Source organism: Durio zibethinus, chromosome 11, assembly GCF_047325235.1.
Source record: "Durio zibethinus cultivar Kanyao isolate XHJ-2024 chromosome 11, ASM4732523v1, whole genome shotgun sequence".
Lineage (NCBI taxonomy): Eukaryota > Viridiplantae > Streptophyta > Magnoliopsida > Malvales > Malvaceae > Durio > Durio zibethinus.
This window is the reverse complement of record NC_143172.1, coordinates 8,686,519-8,704,249: the sequence shown is the minus strand read 5'-3', so window position 1 is coordinate 8,704,249 and position 17,731 is coordinate 8,686,519. Positions and strand designations below refer to the sequence as shown.

Genomic DNA, 17,731 nt, shown 5'->3' with positions numbered 1-17,731 from the left:
TTTAAGTTGTGTAACTTTTGTTTAAAGGAGCACTTTTCAATGAATGATTTGTAAGACCTTCATGCTTAAGCTTCAAGTTCTTTGAACGTGATCTATAAAACCTCTAAGCATGATTGTCAAAATCTTCAAATGTCATCCTTATTTTTTAAAAGAAAATTGTGCGCCTTAATTTTCGAAGGGCCTAGACATAATGACTATCTATATCTTTGCACAATTCTTATTTCACAAAAATTATGCAAAAAGGGATAGCTGTAGACATCCTATTTAGTCCGAGGCTCAAACCAATTGGTCCCAAATCCGATCCAAGCCTAATTGTCCAATTTTCTACATTTTTTATATCTTGTTTATCTTATTTTTGTTTATCCTTTTTTTATATTTTAGTATTTTATTTATCTTGTTTTAAACTTTTATCATAAATCATGTCAATGAAATTTATGCAGTAATTTAAGCACTAATCAAGGATGATCTCGATAATTAATACTAAAACATGATCTCTTTAAATATTAAATAAAGGTTGAAAAGAAATCAAATCAAGAAATCAAAGTCAAATTTAATTTGAAAATTTTTGAGGGATTTTGAAAATCAAGAAAAATCGAGACAATCCCAGAAATTAATTAAACAAGTTTTAAAAATAATCAAGAAAAAATCAATTTAGAGCATAATCAGATCTGCAATCTTTTTTATTCAATGCAAATCCTTAAAATTTCTACCAGGCCCTTTATAAACACGAATTAAGCAAACAAAAAAAAGGAGAAAAAGATTATACCGAAACTCTTCAGAGAAAAGAGATAAATTAATTTAGCGACCAAGAGATTTTAGGTTATGGGTTTGATTTGTTTAGATTTTCTTGAATTGGGATTTGTTGTTTTGGGGTTTGAATTTTTGTAGGATTTTGCATTATAGGGATTTTCAGGTTTAGTTTTTTGTGTTGGGTTTTTGAAAAAAAATTTTAATTTTTTGGCTAGGAGTTGAAGCTTCCAGCATCGGCATAAAAAAATCTTATCAATTTCTAAAAATTCTTTGCTAGCTTCTGAAATTTATTTACGGGCTTCTGGGCACCTATGAATCAGTTAGAGAGAAGAAAGAAGAATAATCATTTTAGAAAGAGAGGTATACTCAAGCACTTCTAGAGAAAAGTCTGAAATTTGAGTTTTTATAATAACCCAATACAACATCGTTTTAAAACTCTTAAAGGCACTTAGGTTCCCGTGTTTTACCATACACACACTCGACGCTCAACGTAACCTGGTTTTAACCCACTCTCTGTTTGCTGCACTGAGCTGAGTCATGTCAAAAACCAAGTTCCAAGCCACTCGAGTTGATTTATGCCTGTAGCTACCCTTTTCAGCTGCTAAACCAAGCCAACTACATGTAATTTTACTTTTATTTATATGTTATTTTATTTACTTATTTATTCTTTTATTTATTTGTCTATTATTTTTTGTATTCTTATAAAAAAAAATTTTGTATAACAAAATAAAAATTTAAATAAAAGCCTTACTAATAGATTGGAAGGTAATCATTTTTAAAATATAGGGTTTTAGCAATATACTAAAAAACTATATAATTTTATTTATTTCAAAAATATATATAAATAAAAAGCCTTACCAACATATTAGATGACCAATATTTTTTCAATATAAGGTTTTACCAACATATTAGAAAGCTTTATAATTTCTTAAAAGATCAAGTTTTCAAAAAAATAATAAAATAACATTTGCTATGTTTTTGCATAAAATCTTATAAATAGATTGGAGGATATTTTTTTACTATAAACTCAATTTATAGATATTTATTTTTGGAAGAAAATTAAATTAATCCGATGATGGAACCTCTTCAAAACGTGATAAATAGTTGCCTTAAATTCTCCGAATGTGAGAAAATATTCTTAAATTATTACTAATATATTGGAGTAATTTAAGAAAAATTTTCAATATTAAAATTAGTTGGAATTATAAATATATTTTAAGGTTTGGATAATTTGAAATCAAACTAATACCATCTTTTGGATGGGCGCTATGAAGGTGCTATAACATTTCTCATACATAACCACACTCCTGAACTTAAATTTGATTTAGTATACTAGAATATACTATTTAAAGACATCTAAGTTAATCTTGAAATTTTTCTTTAAATGGGACAGATTCAGTTAGGTGGTCAATCGCACCTAAATAAAAAAATTTAGTGATGACTCCTAAAGTCTATGTCTAGCAATAGGTCCTTGGATCTATACGTTATAACAATTCTTCTTTCATAAAATCAATGTTAATTTATGTGGCAAATAATGAAATAATTTAAGTAATTCTAAAATAATAATTCTCTTTAACCCTTTTAACATGGAATACAAATTTTATTTAGAAATATGATATATATTATTAATTTGACTTATAATTCCCATATACTAAAAGCAAAAACACATTGTGCAACTTGACTCTTTTATGATTTTCATTTTATGCTAGTCCATAGTGAAATCTCTTTTCGCAAAAATCACTTTTAGTGTAACATATCCAATAGACAGAAAGCATGTTCTACCACATTAACCACGTTTATACCAATACTTTGGACTTTTAGAGCTACCATAATAACATGCCTTATATATAAAAAAATGTTATTTGGTTTAGGTCAAATTATGCAATTAGTCTTTGTACTTATATAAAATTTGAACTTTAATCCCTATACAATAATTTGTAGAAATTAGATCCTCAAGCTAGTTTAATTTAATAATATTAGTACAATTGATAATAATGTTACTTGATCTCTGTTAAATAGTTGACATGGCTATTAACCATGCTGACAAGGCTATTGACTATGTTGATGTAGCCATTGGCCATGTTGATGTGCCATTGACTTGTTGATATGGCAATTGTGATTGATGAAATCAATTGTTAAATTATGTAAATGGTCTTTATACTCATATAAAATTTAAAATTTAGTCCCTATACTTGCACGAAATTTGAAACTTAATCCTTCTAATATAAAAAATATTTTGAATATTTTAAAATTTTTTTAGTTTTTCCAAATTTTAAATTTTAAAAATATTTTAGTTCCTCTAATATATTATTTTTTATTATATATAATTAATTATTAAAAATATAATATTAATAATATTATTATCAGTTATATTAATCAATTATAATATTAATAATTTAAATTAATATATCAAAGTGAATATTATTTTAATTAGTATAAATATATCATAGTGAGAACTTTTAAATTTTTTGGTCTTCACAAAAAAAAAAAACTTATTTAAATAATTAAGTTGGAATCTAACTTAATAATATTTTAATAAGACTAATAACATGAAATTAATACAATAAAAATATATTAAAATAAGTAAAAATTTTATTAAAAATAATATAACTAAAATTTATAAAATTTATAAATAAACACATCAAATATTTGCTTAAAATCATTTTTAAAATAATTAATTTTTTTTAATTATGAAAATTTCATATTTTGTGAGCATTTAGCTTATTTTGAGTCACAAAATCTCTAATATTCCATAGTTTCTAATAATAAAGGAAAGCATCAATTTAAAATAGAAATGTAATAATATAACTTAGAATTTTGTTTTGGGAAAAATGATTTCCTGAAATCTAAGTTTTTGAGGCCAAAATTTTGTAAATAATCACAAACAAATTTAAACCAATCTAAGCTATTTGTGATGATTTTCAAAGTTTTGGCTTCCTAAACCTAGGCTTTTAGAAATCATTTTTATCGAAACAAAATTATAAATTGTAGTATTATATTTCTACTTTAAATTCCTCATTTCCTTTGTCACTAGAAACTATGAGATGTTAGAGATTTTGTGATTCAAAGTAAGCCAAATGCTCACAAAATACAAAAATTTTATAATTAAAATTTTTTTAATTATTTTAAAAAAAATTTTAGCAAATATTTGTTATGTTTAATTATAAATTATATAAATTTAGTTATATTATTTTTAATAAATTTTTACTTATTTTACTATATTTTTACTATATTAATTTCATATTATTAGTCTTGTTAAAAAAAAAAACTATTAGGTTAGATTCAAACTTAATTATTTAAATAAGTTTTTTTTTTTGTGAAGATAAAAAAAATTAAAAGTTCTCATTATGATATATGTATACTAATTAAAATAATATTAACTTTGATATATTAATTTAAATTATTAATATTATAATTAATTAATATAAATGATAATAATATTATTAATATGATATTATTAATAATTAATTATATGTAATAAAAACTAATATATTAGAGGAACTAAAATATTTTTAAAATTTAAAATTTTGAAAAAATTAAAAAAATTCAAAATAATTTTTATATTAAAGGGATTAAATTTCAAATTTTGTGCGAGTATAAGGGCTAAATTTCAAATTTCATATGAGTATATAGACCATTTGCATAATTTAACCTCAATCCCAATTGCCATTTCAGTAAATCAATATCATGTTAGCATGGTCAATGTCCACATCAACATAGTCAACGGCCATGTCAACTATTTAACGAAGATAAAGAAATATTGTTATCAATTGGACTAACATAATTAAATTAAACTAGTATGAGGCTCTAATTTTTGCATATTATTATATAGGGACTAAAGTTTAAATTTTGTATTTGTGCATAGACTAATTAATTGCATAATTTGACCTTTGATTTATTATCTATCAAACAATCCATGAAACACCACTTTTTGATAGTATTTATGCATATACATCTATTTAATTTCAAATGGCTTTCATGAAAATTGGATAAAAGCCTGCTATTCATTTGCTTTTAAGTTTCTAAGTCAGAATTTGTCACCGATTACATCATTTTTTTCATCTACAAATCAATTCCAATTGAACTTTGGAATTATCAATTAATAAACTTAAGCCCAAGCAATGTAAAAATAATCAAGAAATTGAATTCATGCAATACGATAAAACAATGAATTAATTGCATACCTAAACATCAACATATTTGCAACACTCTTTCAATTTTCTTTTGATGCCAAATGAAAACATAAAATTATTTACATATTTGAAACTTTATATATGTTTTAAAAGTCGATTTTACAAATTTCTTTCCCTTATATATTTCTTATGCAAAATATGAATTTTATATAATTACCTTTAAATTATTAAAAAAATAAATAAGAGAATAAAAATAATAAAAAAATTTAGCTTTGAAGCGTTAAAAATATTTTCTTAAAGGTAATTATACTTTTAGTATACAACAAAACCTTAAATTCTTCAATTAAAAATAATAAAAATGATTATGCACCAAAATTTATTTATAGTTAATAAACAAATATATCCTTTCAATGAATAACCATGTCAGTTTGTTTAAATAGTTATAATTTTTTTTTGGTATATAACTATTAGAAACAAACATTTGTATTCAAACATAATTCTTCAAACTATGAACAATTAAAACACATATTAAATCTATTCACCGATGTACAGTGTTCTAAACTACTAATAGGACTTGGACGAATTCCTTTTTTGGCGAAGGACGAATCATTTTCCTGAAACAAGTGACATGACTGTCAAGGCATGTCTTATCTGTGCAACCCCAAAATATAACTATGTTGATCAAACCTTAACCAAGTTAAGTGTTAGTCAGTTGGCTTAGTCATAACAACACATTTTATATTTTCAAAATAAACTTAAGGATTAGGGTTTTAATAATTATCTACTACTATTATATAAATGGGATCTTAATTTTAATTATTGGACCGACAATCCCAGGATTGGTAAAGAAAGTGTGAATTTGAAGGGAGATTCTAGGGGTGCTAGCTGTAAGTTTTAAGTGGAACAAGGACAAAAGAAATAAATCACCCCATGCCATGCTAAACTAGGAACCATATATAGACATTATTATTAAGGCTAGAATCTTGGGTGAGTTTGGGGTGGGGGATTTCTGGAGAATGATTTCTTGCTTAAGAAACCGGCAAACCCCCCCCCCCCCCCCTCCCTAACATTAATATTATAATTTCCCTTTCAAGTAATGTTATATATTTATTTATAATTAATTATAATTCATATGCCTATTCCTTAAGTTTTAGTTATTTGTTGCAGCAGTGCGCTATGGTATTCGGTATCTTTGGTATTTGAATTTTAGTTAAGTTGTAATGTTGTGTTATAGATGTTAATTTTATTTGGTTTTTGGTGCGAAATAGTATTCAAATTTTGTTTATTATTGTGGGTGTTATCTCACTTCTATTATTAATGAAATTTGATTTTAAAAAAAATCATATGCCTATTCTATTATTGCAGAAATACCCTGTTACAATCTAAAATAAAAGAAGATTATGAATTATGTATGTCTTATAAATTGATGTAAAAAAAGTTAGGTTCCATTTTATAAATACTTTTTTGGTTTTGGTTTTTAGTTTTCTTTTTTGTGAAAATCATAAAAGGAGAAAATCAAAGAAAAATTAAAAAAAATAAAGAAAAAGTTATCTCATATGTGAGGATTTTAGATTCTATAAACAGAATTAACAAAGTGATAAAGACTCTTAAAGTATATTAAAAATTAAAAAAATTAATTAAAAAAGAAGTGAACATAAAAAAAATAATTACCAAATGTTAATGTAATTATTATAATTAACTAATACAATACAATTTGATTATAAGTGATAATGATAGATGAAGAGATTTAATTTGAATATTAAATCACAAACAATTTAAAACTTAATAGATGTGAAAATATTACTTGATAAATTTTTATTATATATGAATCAAAGATAAATGAATTTATTATGTGATAAATTTTAAAAGAAAAATAAATAAGAAAGCGGAACAAACACCTACAAAAAACCAAAACCATGTTATAAGAAAAGGATTTCTGTATTTTGAACCGTTATTCCTTAAATAATTTGTACAAAATAATGTCTTGCACAGAGATTCTCACTAATCTACAAGTGAAGCTAAAAAAATGATAATCAAAACATAATGAAATATTCCCGAATTGCAATAATTACATAATTAAAAAAAAATACTAGATAAATATAAGCTCTTGATTGCCTTTGGAATTTTCGAGATCAAAGTGTACATAAAATAATAAATATATACAAATATATTTATTCAAGTCATGCAATGCATGCAAATTTGAGGGTGGAGCTGGTGCAACCAGAAGTTACAACTTGTAGCACTAAATGCCACATGGCGGTCATGTGCAACAAAGCAATGATCCGAACCCAAAGACTTTGTTTATAGCCCAGCTTTGCAAAACCATCGACCCTGTTTTTTATTTATTTAATTTTTAGATTTTGTTAATTGATGTCTTTAGAAAATTTGTTTAAATTATTTTATGATAAAAAAGCTACAATTTAGGTATATAAAAAAAATATTGTAAGTATTAAAATTTAAAATTTAAAATTACTTGTTATTATTTTTTAAAGATAATTATATAAAGAATTTGAGTGAAATTCCTTATTATAAAATTAATTAATTTATTATGAATAATAATATTTATATTAAATATAGTTAAAAATAATTAAAATTTTAAATTTGAATGTATAATAATTTACTTAATACAATAATTAAAAAAAAAACTTTTAAGAAACTTGTTAAAATATCTTTAATTTTTATTAATATTAAAATATATGCTTTTTTAACGGGGAAAAGTTTGCGTCATGCATGATGCTGTTTAAGGGGAAAAAAAAGGTTAAAAACGTGTTAGTTAGTCATATAATTTTAAGTTATTCTCGTTTAACTAATATTAGAAATACTCGATCTTCTAAAACCTTTTCAACTTTCTAAGAATCGGATTGCATAATTTATAGTTCTATTTTTTTTTAATTAAGTTTCTCAATATCGATGCTTAAAAAAAAACACACATGAATGTACATTATCATCAATCGGACTGACACACATTTTATTAGTATAATATTATAAGATTATTATTAAAAATGTTTTTAAATTATAATAAAATATTTAATATTATATTTGAATTTTAAAAATTTTTATTATGATATTTAAATTATAAATCTATTAATTAATATGATATTTGAAGAATTATTTGTCTACCATGTATTATTATTTGAAATAAATCACATTAAAAATAAATATTACATTAATTAGTAAATTTATGATTTAAGTACCAAATTAAAAAATTTTAAAGTTTAAATATCTTATTACAATTTAAAAATTATTTATGATATTAATCCCATAATATAAAATATAATTTAAAAAATTATTTATGACATAAACTCTATAATATAAAATGAGATTGACTTGAAATGAAACAATTAATGGCATTTGTTGACCAAGCTATGCACAAGGCCCAAATCCTTCTAAAATAGAAGTTTAATTCTAGTTGAAGACTCCTTCAAATTAAAAATGCAATGTTAGTTCAAAGTTGTCAAAGTATATATTGTGATCCAATCAGTAAGAGTCATTTAGCCTCTTTTTACATGTATAAATATATAGTAGATGTATTATTTTAACTTATACTGTAAACCTATGGGTAAGAGATTATGATATAGTATAAATGCTACTATTTTACGAGGAGAAACATGCATTCATTGTTAAGCAAAATATTTGAATTTTAAAATTTTTAAAATTAATTCAATTGATTCATACAATCTATCTTAAAAAGTTTTTATTCAGAATGTTTAAAATTTAAATTTTAACACTTACAACTTTTTTCTTCATCTCTAGATTTTGTCTTGTTTTGAGCACTACATCGTGATTAATGTATCCAACCATTAATGTTTCAGCATATGATCTAAACCTTCAAAATAATGTCTTAATTATTACCTTTCTTAAGAAGAAGAAAGTTTAATATTCGAATTAATTCTCAATCTCTCCCTTTGACCTTATCTTTGGATCAAAATAATTAAAATATAATTGAAAATTACCCATATATGATATAGGTTCTCTTAATTTGATCTTCTTAAACCAAAATAGCAAAATTCATGGTTAATATAGAGCTACTACTTTTTCCATGTAAAGAAATAGGTATGGCCAAAAAGGGTAGAAGAAAATTTATAAAAGAAATATTTGAACTAAGAACTCCATTGCAAATATGCAATTATTGCTGGTAAAAAGAAAAAGGTCTTAATCAATAATTAATCAGGTAGATTAAGAGTTCCTTATTACCCTACTTATATATGGTGACACAAAAATTGTTCTGTTTATTGGTACAAAGTTCTCCCGTCCTTTTGGTAGATGATTTTTAAATCTAATATAAGTATTCATAGATCTTGAAATAGAGTAATCTCTTTTCATTTAAAATTTTATGTAAAAGAAAAAAAAAAGGTACGATACTAAAAGCTAATTTGAAACAAAAGGTTTTGATGGGAAATGGTAGATTCAGAGAGCCCTTTGTATAATTGGTGTTTTCTTGTCTACAATTGGGATGTCCTTAATTGCCTAACTTCTGTAATGAAGTCTTTTAAGGGAAAGGTAGATGTAGAATTAAATCAACCATTGTCTAGTTTGTGTCTTCTTGTCTTAGTAATGGGGTATCTTTCATTACCAACTTCCTTAATTTCTTACTTTGTTGTCCACATAATAATTACCAATAATGAAAGTTGTAACCCCTTCAACTAGTGTCTTTTATGCTTTAAGACAATGACTAAAGCATTTGCCAATTTAAATAATGACATAATTCAACACTAATCAAACCAACTTAGGTGAAATGTTTGATCATATAGAAACAAGGATAACTTTTGCTTTTCTGACTTTTTTTTTTTTGGGTTTTGTTTGGCTTTGATGGGAACAAGAAAACCCCACTAAAGTTGACCTAAAAATATTATGCTAAATTGTTCTATAATATGATTGAGTGGATTTCCTTCTAACCTTATAATAATTCAATTAATTTCAATTATTAATGATGAGAATAGTCCAATTCTGCTGTTCCAACAACACACAATAATCAGAAATCATACTTGGAAAAAAATTGTTCATAACATAAAATTCAATTATTAGGAACATTGCACATGGGGTCCAATTGAAGTTTCACATTATAGAATGATTGAAGGGTTTTGCACTTTGATGGGCAAAGGCAGAAGCGCCCATGCCCTATCAAGGAACCAGACATATTTGACTTGTCAGTGAATCATGTAAACTAGGAAATACAAGAAAATGTCTAGGGTTAGATTTGTGAAGACAAAAATGGCCATGCCTATTTCCTGCTGATTGCTTGAAGGGTTGCAAAACAAGGGTCAGGTTGGTCACCTAATTTTAAGGCCATGAAATTGAGAGAGATTCAAAGTGATAGTGGAGTCAAGAATGAAGCCTTTTCGGTCTGCCAGGCTTGTGACTATCGACCGCCCCCATTATCGGACTATCGACCCACGTGATTAATCCTTGGATGAACTTAGTCTTTGTTAATTTAGATTTCTAAATAAAACCAAGTATTTGAATTTGGATGATCATTGAAACCTAGAAAACAGATTTTTGTCATGTTGCTGTTTGTCAATCAAATGTTACTTAATTAAGACTTAATGACCTAGCTAGATTAATTATATGAATATTAAGACTTAATGACGAGCACGTATAAAAAAAAAACCCCTATTCCAAAGTTAAGGTCAAATATTTTACATTTGACTAATTACTCGTAGACAAAGTACTAGATAGTTGAATGTTTCACCTACTCTACTTGCGACGTTGAATGTATGGAAAGATGAAATTTGAAATTTTAGCTTATTGATTTATGAAATTCATTAAAAAGTGATATTTAATAGATTTAAATTTTAAATTTTTTAATCTATTTTTAAATTAATTTTCTTTTATTAAAACAAAAACCAAAAGGTGAATAATTCCTTTTGTATCTAATAATACCTTTGATAAAAATGGTGATTTCTTTCATCAAATCGCGATTTTATGATTGATCCTAAATTGATGATCTCATTTACTTTTTGAACATTTCAAATGCTTTTGCATGTTTCTTGATTAAAATCACGGGAAAATCCCTTAAAAATATATATATATGGGGTGGAAGATCATGGAAAATTCAATTTAAGATTTGATTGTGGTAATTAAAGGATTGGAACTTTATATTTTGCGCACGAGATACTGATTCCAAGGCTATGTATTTCCTTCTCGTGAAGAGGAATGCGTCCTAAAGTTGGATTATAAGTTTATTACCTCATTTCAGATTTTAATTTTTGTTGTAAAAATAAAAACTTTTACATAAAACATTTTACTAATAACGTTAGAATTAAAGCATTACACGTAAGAAAATAATTTTTTATTAGTTAAATAATCTTTTAAATTTTGTTTTAGTTATAATAATTTTTAAATTAAAAATGAATATTTTAATTTATTTTTTAAAAAATATACTAAACATTGAATCGAATTATAATAATTTAATGATTAGTGAAAAATTTTTCTTACTTATCAACTTATAGTATAATATAATACAACTGAGAATATTTAGCGTCCAAATAATTTTTAATTATTATTTTAAATTTACATTAAAATTCTATACTTTTAATATCTCGTGCATGACATGCGATCAAAACTAATTTTATAATAAATAGGAAGAGAATATGCTGCCTAGCATAATTTTGTAGTAATTTTTTTAAAAAATGGTCTTTGATTAAAAATATTTAATATAATGTTACTACTTATATCAATAGAAGAACACTTTTGTTAAAAAAAAAAGACTAAAATAATTAAAAATATAAAAATTTTATTATTTTATTTAGATAAAATTTTATATTTTTATTAAATTTAAATTAGTCTTTAATTTTTATTTTATATTTAAATAAAATTTTAAATTTTAATTTATATCAAAATAAATTTTATCCTTTAATTTATACCTAAATAAATTATTAACATAAATAAATTTTTATTTAAAATAAAAACATATTTAAAAATAAATAAAAAAATAAAAATTTATTAAAGTATAATAAAAAAAATTATAAAAATTTAAAAATCTTTTTAATATTTTAATAAAAAAATTAACAATAACAATAATACACGAACAACAAGTCACGGCTCACAAACACAGCCCTACTCTAGAAATCTCGTTTCTCGGTCCAGCCATTCACGAATCACGAATAACAAGGACAGTATTCTCTTTCCTGTTTTACCCTTACCTCCATTTTTCATACTATTATTTTATGATTTTTTAACAGTAGAGTTTGTTTTATTATATATATATATATCCCATTTTCTGTCAAGTGTTGCCTTTGCTTCCCCAAGAGAGAGAGAGAGAGAGAGAGAGAGAGAGAGAGTTCAAAAAGCTCCAAAAACCGTTTTTAATGGATGCTACGATCTATGCCACCTTCAGTTTCAAAGAAATCTCATAGAAAACAAGCCCAATCCCCATGTAAGGCAATTTTATATTCCTTTCCTTTTATATAATCCAATATCTCCCCTTTGCTTAATTGATCACTTAGTAATGATATTTTCTTAAGGTCTTTTTTTTTTCTTTCCTGGTTTATTACATTTCTTCAAATGTAATTCTAATATCTTCATTTTTCTGTCAATGGATTGTGATCTCTGTGTGCTGAAAACTGTTTTGGCCCCTTAATTTATTGCAAAATTTTGGGTTCTTTTTTGTTACTAAAAAGGTTTTCATTTCTATATTAAAGTTTGGATTTTTTTTTTAATTCAATGGAAAGGACTAGGTTCAATGGGTTTGGATTGGAATCCGTTTTGGATCTCTTGGGTTTTTTTTTTTTTTTGTATTGTTATCAATTGTTTTCTTCTATTTAATTAGTCTTTGTTTCTGTTAAACTGATCTTGTGTTTTGTGTTTCTTGTTTTTCGCATTTTTTTTCAGCCTTCTCTTTTTTCTGGGGTTGCTTGTGTGGAAGGAGTTTAGAATCTGCCACATTGCCTAGGGCTTAAAAAAGTTGTTTTCTTTTCTTTTTTTTTTCCTGAGGGTTTCATGGGTTGAACTCAAAGAATAATGTGTAGCTTAAGCGAAGAAGAAGAAGAATGTTCATTTTATGATGCTTATGAGCACATTGCGACAATGCCTGGTTTAAATTCTAATTACATGGAGATACCTCATTCAAATTTTGGTTTTGATAATTGGTCTGAGAGTAGTTCCCAATATGATATATGGATTCATAGCCCACGAAGTGTTAAGGAAAGGCGTAGTAAATTCTTGGATTGGATGGGAGTGAGTTTAGATCGAATTTCGCATGAGAATTCAGTAGATGAACCTCGTTTGGAAGGAGAAATTGACAGGGTTAGGGAAACCAGTGATGCTGTTTTGAGAACATCTGGCTTCGAAGGGGAGTTTTCTTCGAGCCGATCTTCCATGTCTTGTTGGTCTAATGATAATTCTGATTTGTCTGTGGAATCAAGTTTGCGAGATAATTTTGTTTGCAGAGAAGGAAATGAGGGTTGGGGAGCAGTGTGTGATGTTGATAAAATGGGGCAGGATGGGAAGACAAGTGAAGGCTGTGAAATGAGAGCAGAGCAGTTGGTAACAGGCAAGAAGTTCGAGGACCCTTGTGTATCATCTCCCTCCTTTCGACAAGTTAGGGACAGGAAAGTTGAGAAGCAGAATAAGTCAGAGGGAATAACGAAGAGAGTTAAGAACAGGTGGTTGAGTAAATTGCGTTCAATAGCATGTGTTGTGGATAGACAGGGTGAAGATGATAGACTGAGAGCCAATAGAGATGATTCAGTTTTGGGGACTAAGGTTCAGAGTGTTAAGGTCCATCAAAGCAGGAAAAGAACAAAGGAACTTTCTGCACTCTATAAGGGACAAGATATCCAGGCCCATGAAGGTTCAATTTTGACAATGAAGTTCAGTCCTGATGGGCAGTTCCTAGCAAGTGCTGGTGAAGATGGAGTTGTGCGAGTGTGGCAAGTGGTGGAAGATCTGAGGTGCAATGACCTTGACATTCCAGAAATAGATCCTTCCTGCATATACTTTACAGTGAATCATCTTTCCGAAATGAAACCCCTCTTTGTGGATAAGGAAAAAGCAGGCAATTTAAGGAGCCTTAGAAAAACTTCTGATTCAGCTTGTGTTATCTTCCCTCCCAAAGTTTTCCGGCTATTGGAGAAACCATTGCATGAGTTCCTTGGGCACGATGGTGAGATCTTGGATCTCTCATGGTCAAAGAAAAATGTGAGTCTACAGATTTTTGTTCATGTTTTTCATAATCACCACCAAATAAGAGAAGGCAAAAGAAAAATTTTTCATCAAACTAAGATTCTCGTTTAATGCGTCTGACTTCTGTGTTGACGTTGCAGTTTCTGCTGTCTTCCTCAGTTGATAAAACTGTTCGTATGTGGCAAGTTGGATGTCACGATTGCCTGAGAGTGTTTTCTCATAGTAATTATGGTGCGCTTCTGGCTGATTCTCTGTCTGTCTGTGTGCATGCATTATTTAACATGTAATTATTCAATTGAAGTATCAGTAAGCTCTTTTGTAGTTTGGGCATGTTCTTGTCCTGACTACTGATAAAGGATTACCTCTCATAATATTATGCAGTAACCTGTGTTCAGTTTAACCCTGTGGATGACAATTACTTCATTAGCGGTTCAATAGATGGAAAAGTGCGTATTTGGTCAATTTCTGGCTGCCAGGTTGTTGACTGGACTGATGTACGAGATATAGTTACTGCAGTGTGTTATCGCCCAGATGGACAGGTTTGGTGATTTTCTTACCCCGTTGTCTTCCAGGGGATCACAATCACATGGTTGAGTTGTTTGAACTGTGATGTAAAAAAATCTTTTTTCCTATTGATGCAGGGAGGAATTGTTGGCTCGATGACAGGCAGTTGTCGCTTTTACAATATGTCAGGTATGCTCTGTCTGGTATGGATTCATATTTATTCGTGTGATTGTTCCATTTCTATTCATTATACACAGTTGATAGGCATATCAGAGATTACTTACATTATAGAGGAGCACTTTTGGTTTGTTTCTTGAAACTTCTTGTAGAAAAGATACTAAAAACCTACGTAAGACAAACAAAATTTTCTAGTGGGCAAGCTTGTAAAAATTCTCAGATTGAAGAAGCAAAGCATTTAACTGGATTCAGGTAAAATGTTCTTTACTGCTATGTGGTACACATAGGGATTTGTTAGATAAATTACCAAGCAGCTGAAGGAGCTGATTTGAAATGAAAAATACATCTGTCAAACAGAATCCTTATACTTAGCTTTGTGCTTGCCTGGCTTTAGAAATGTGTTTCTGTTGAAGTTATCTAAAAGCAGTATTTCAAATTTTGTGCTATGCATTGGAAAGAAAGTGAGTAGCCTTATCTAACAAATGTAACAATTTGGACTTTTATCTGAAAGTGATATGGTTGGCATAGGGTTTAGATATATGTTTCTTTCATGAAGCAGCATTTATAGTTGGATGGATTCTGAAACAAACCAATTTTTATGTTGCTTTATTCAGACAATCATTTGCAACTGGATGCTCATGTATGCTTAAATGGGAAAAAGAAGTCACCCTGCAGAAGGATAACTGGCTTGCAGGTAGTTATTCTCATCCCTGCCTCGGTCCATACTGGCTTGTCTTAAATATGTGCAGTTTTTGCTCATTATATTTATTCATTCCAGTTTTTGCCACAAGATTCTAGCAAAGTAATGGTTACTTGTGCTGATTCACAAGTCAGAATTCTTCAAGGGCTGAATGTGATCTGCAAATACAGGGGTATATTCTTTTTCTCTACCTTTTAATCATAATAATGGTTTGCTCCAACTCATCACCTGGGCAATTGGACACCTGAGTTTCTTACATTTATTAAACGCTGAATTTGAAAGACGATCTTTGTGTTCCTTACTCTTATTCTTCTCCTAACTTAAGCTATCTCTTTGTCATTGCTCAGGAGCACATAACAATGGAAATCAGACATTCACATCGTTAACTGCTGATGGGAAGCATATTGTTTCAGCTTGTGAGGATGCTAATGTATATATATGGAATTTCGTTGATCAGGATGAGCCTACTCACTCTCAGGCTAAAGATATAAGATCTTGTGAGCGATTCTCTGCTAATGCATCCATTGCAATCCCTTGGTGTGGCCTGAAATGTGGGAACGCAGAAAATGGAAGGCAGTTTGAAGTATTGAATGAGAATTTACCCGATAACCTGCCATTTTCCTCACCAGCTTATTTCTCTCTGAGCCATGAATACTTTTTGGAGTCTTTTCCCAAGGGATGTGCGACTTGGCCAGAGGAAACACTTCCTCCATCCAGTCCATTGTCTGTGTCATCTTCAATGAATAAATCCCAGTACAAGTTTCTGAAAACTTCATGCCAGAGTACATTTAATTCTCACGCATGGGGTCTTGTTATAGTGACAGCAGGGTTGGATGGAAGAATTAGATCATTCCTCAATTATGGTTTACCAGTACCTGTTTGAAAAATACTAGTGGCCTAGTAAAGGCATCAGAGAATTAGAAATGGGACAGTTTACATATTTGCTGCCTACATGGATTGACTTGCTGAGGTTGATACTATGTTGAGCTTGAATAGGTATGACAGCATCAACTGCCTTGGCATGCTCAGGGCTGAATGCTTGATAGGCATGCACTGCTTAGATAGATGGTTGAGAATCTGAGGTTTTCTGCGGGCTCATCTAAGATTTCAGAGGTCTGCAACTGAATTTGGACACAAGTGGTTGCTATTCTATGGTTGCAATGAAATCTCTCTTGTAATGAAGGAGTGACCAAGGTTAATTTTATGATTGGTCATTCTGCCGACCCAGAGAAGATTATACAAGTCTTGTTAGGAGAAGGCAATTGAGATATTATATGTATAATGGAGGCGCCTGTGGCCTGTGGCCTGTGGGGCCTTGTAAACCAGCTTCTTCCTTTTGTTCTCTTAAATAGGAGTCGGAATCCAGAGCTGGTGGTCGCAGTTCATTTGGGAAAAAAATGGCAGGGGACTTCTCCATTATCGTATATTGGCTGCTTTGAATGATTGAATCATTTGTCTGCCATTTTGGATCTGCCTCATGTTAGGGCCATTCCAATCTGGTCATGGAGTTGGAATTTTCCGGGTCTTATTTTTCACTGAACAGGCTTCCCTACTGACTATAGTGCTTGAATGCATACCATTTTTGTTTGCAGAGCACAATTCCAGTCGACGCATTCCTTTCACATCCTGTTTGTTACTAATCCTTGCAGTTGACAATTGGCTAACGGTATTATTGCTTCGATGCCAATAATCCTTTTTCAGTTTTGCTTGCTAACACAATTGATAGATGTAGTGCTTTGATTTTTTATACTAACATCCAATAGAGTTAATTCGAATGTTTTTTTTTTGAAGGCTTAGACTCGTATAGAAATGGCTTTAGTTTGGCCCAAATGTAATTTTATTACTGTAAATAAATTCAATCATTTTGGGTTGGTTTTTCTCCCAAGTAAATGAGTATATATGCTGTAGCACTCATTGGACTAAGAACCATTTTTTGTTTCCCCTTTTATGATTTTCGGCTTGTGATGAAGATTGATTAAAATTCAAAGATGTTTAGTACCATATGAATGCTTATAGCTTTCCATACTGATTTTCCATATAACTATTTCAATTAAGATTTTTCTTTTTCCTGGTTTTTCTTTATTTTCTATTAAGGTTTTATTTTATTCTTTTACAAATAAAGAAAAATAAAGAAAAGAACATTACCAAAGAACTCGAAGTTTAGTTAGGTTCATGCATTCATATTTAGAGGTGGTATTCGTCAAATGTAACATTTATAATTTTTTTTTAATTCTTAAATTATAGCCTTTTTTAAGTTAAAAAAAAAAAAAAAAACTATCATGGTAGGCAATTGCGAGGTTTAATAAAAGAGGCTCTCATTGTCCGGGATATGATTGTTGGTGAA

The 17,731-nt window shown here is 28.3% G+C and overlaps 1 protein-coding gene across 1 annotated transcript; it reads left to right on the top strand.

Annotated features, from left to right (window-relative positions):
- The first annotated feature begins 12,107 nt into the window (after positions 1 to 12,107).
- Positions 12,108 to 16,980, top strand: LOC111290951 (uncharacterized). Its single transcript, XM_022882470.2, has 8 exons — positions 12,108 to 12,258; positions 12,714 to 14,021; positions 14,147 to 14,237; positions 14,388 to 14,545; positions 14,648 to 14,699; positions 15,302 to 15,381; positions 15,466 to 15,559; positions 15,735 to 16,980. The coding sequence occupies exons 2-8, from the start codon at positions 12,843 to 12,845 to the stop codon at positions 16,268 to 16,270; spliced, it is 2,190 nt and encodes a 729-aa protein (XP_022738205.2). The 5' UTR covers positions 12,108 to 12,258; positions 12,714 to 12,842; the 3' UTR covers positions 16,271 to 16,980.
- Positions 16,981 to 17,731: the final 751 nt, after the last annotated feature.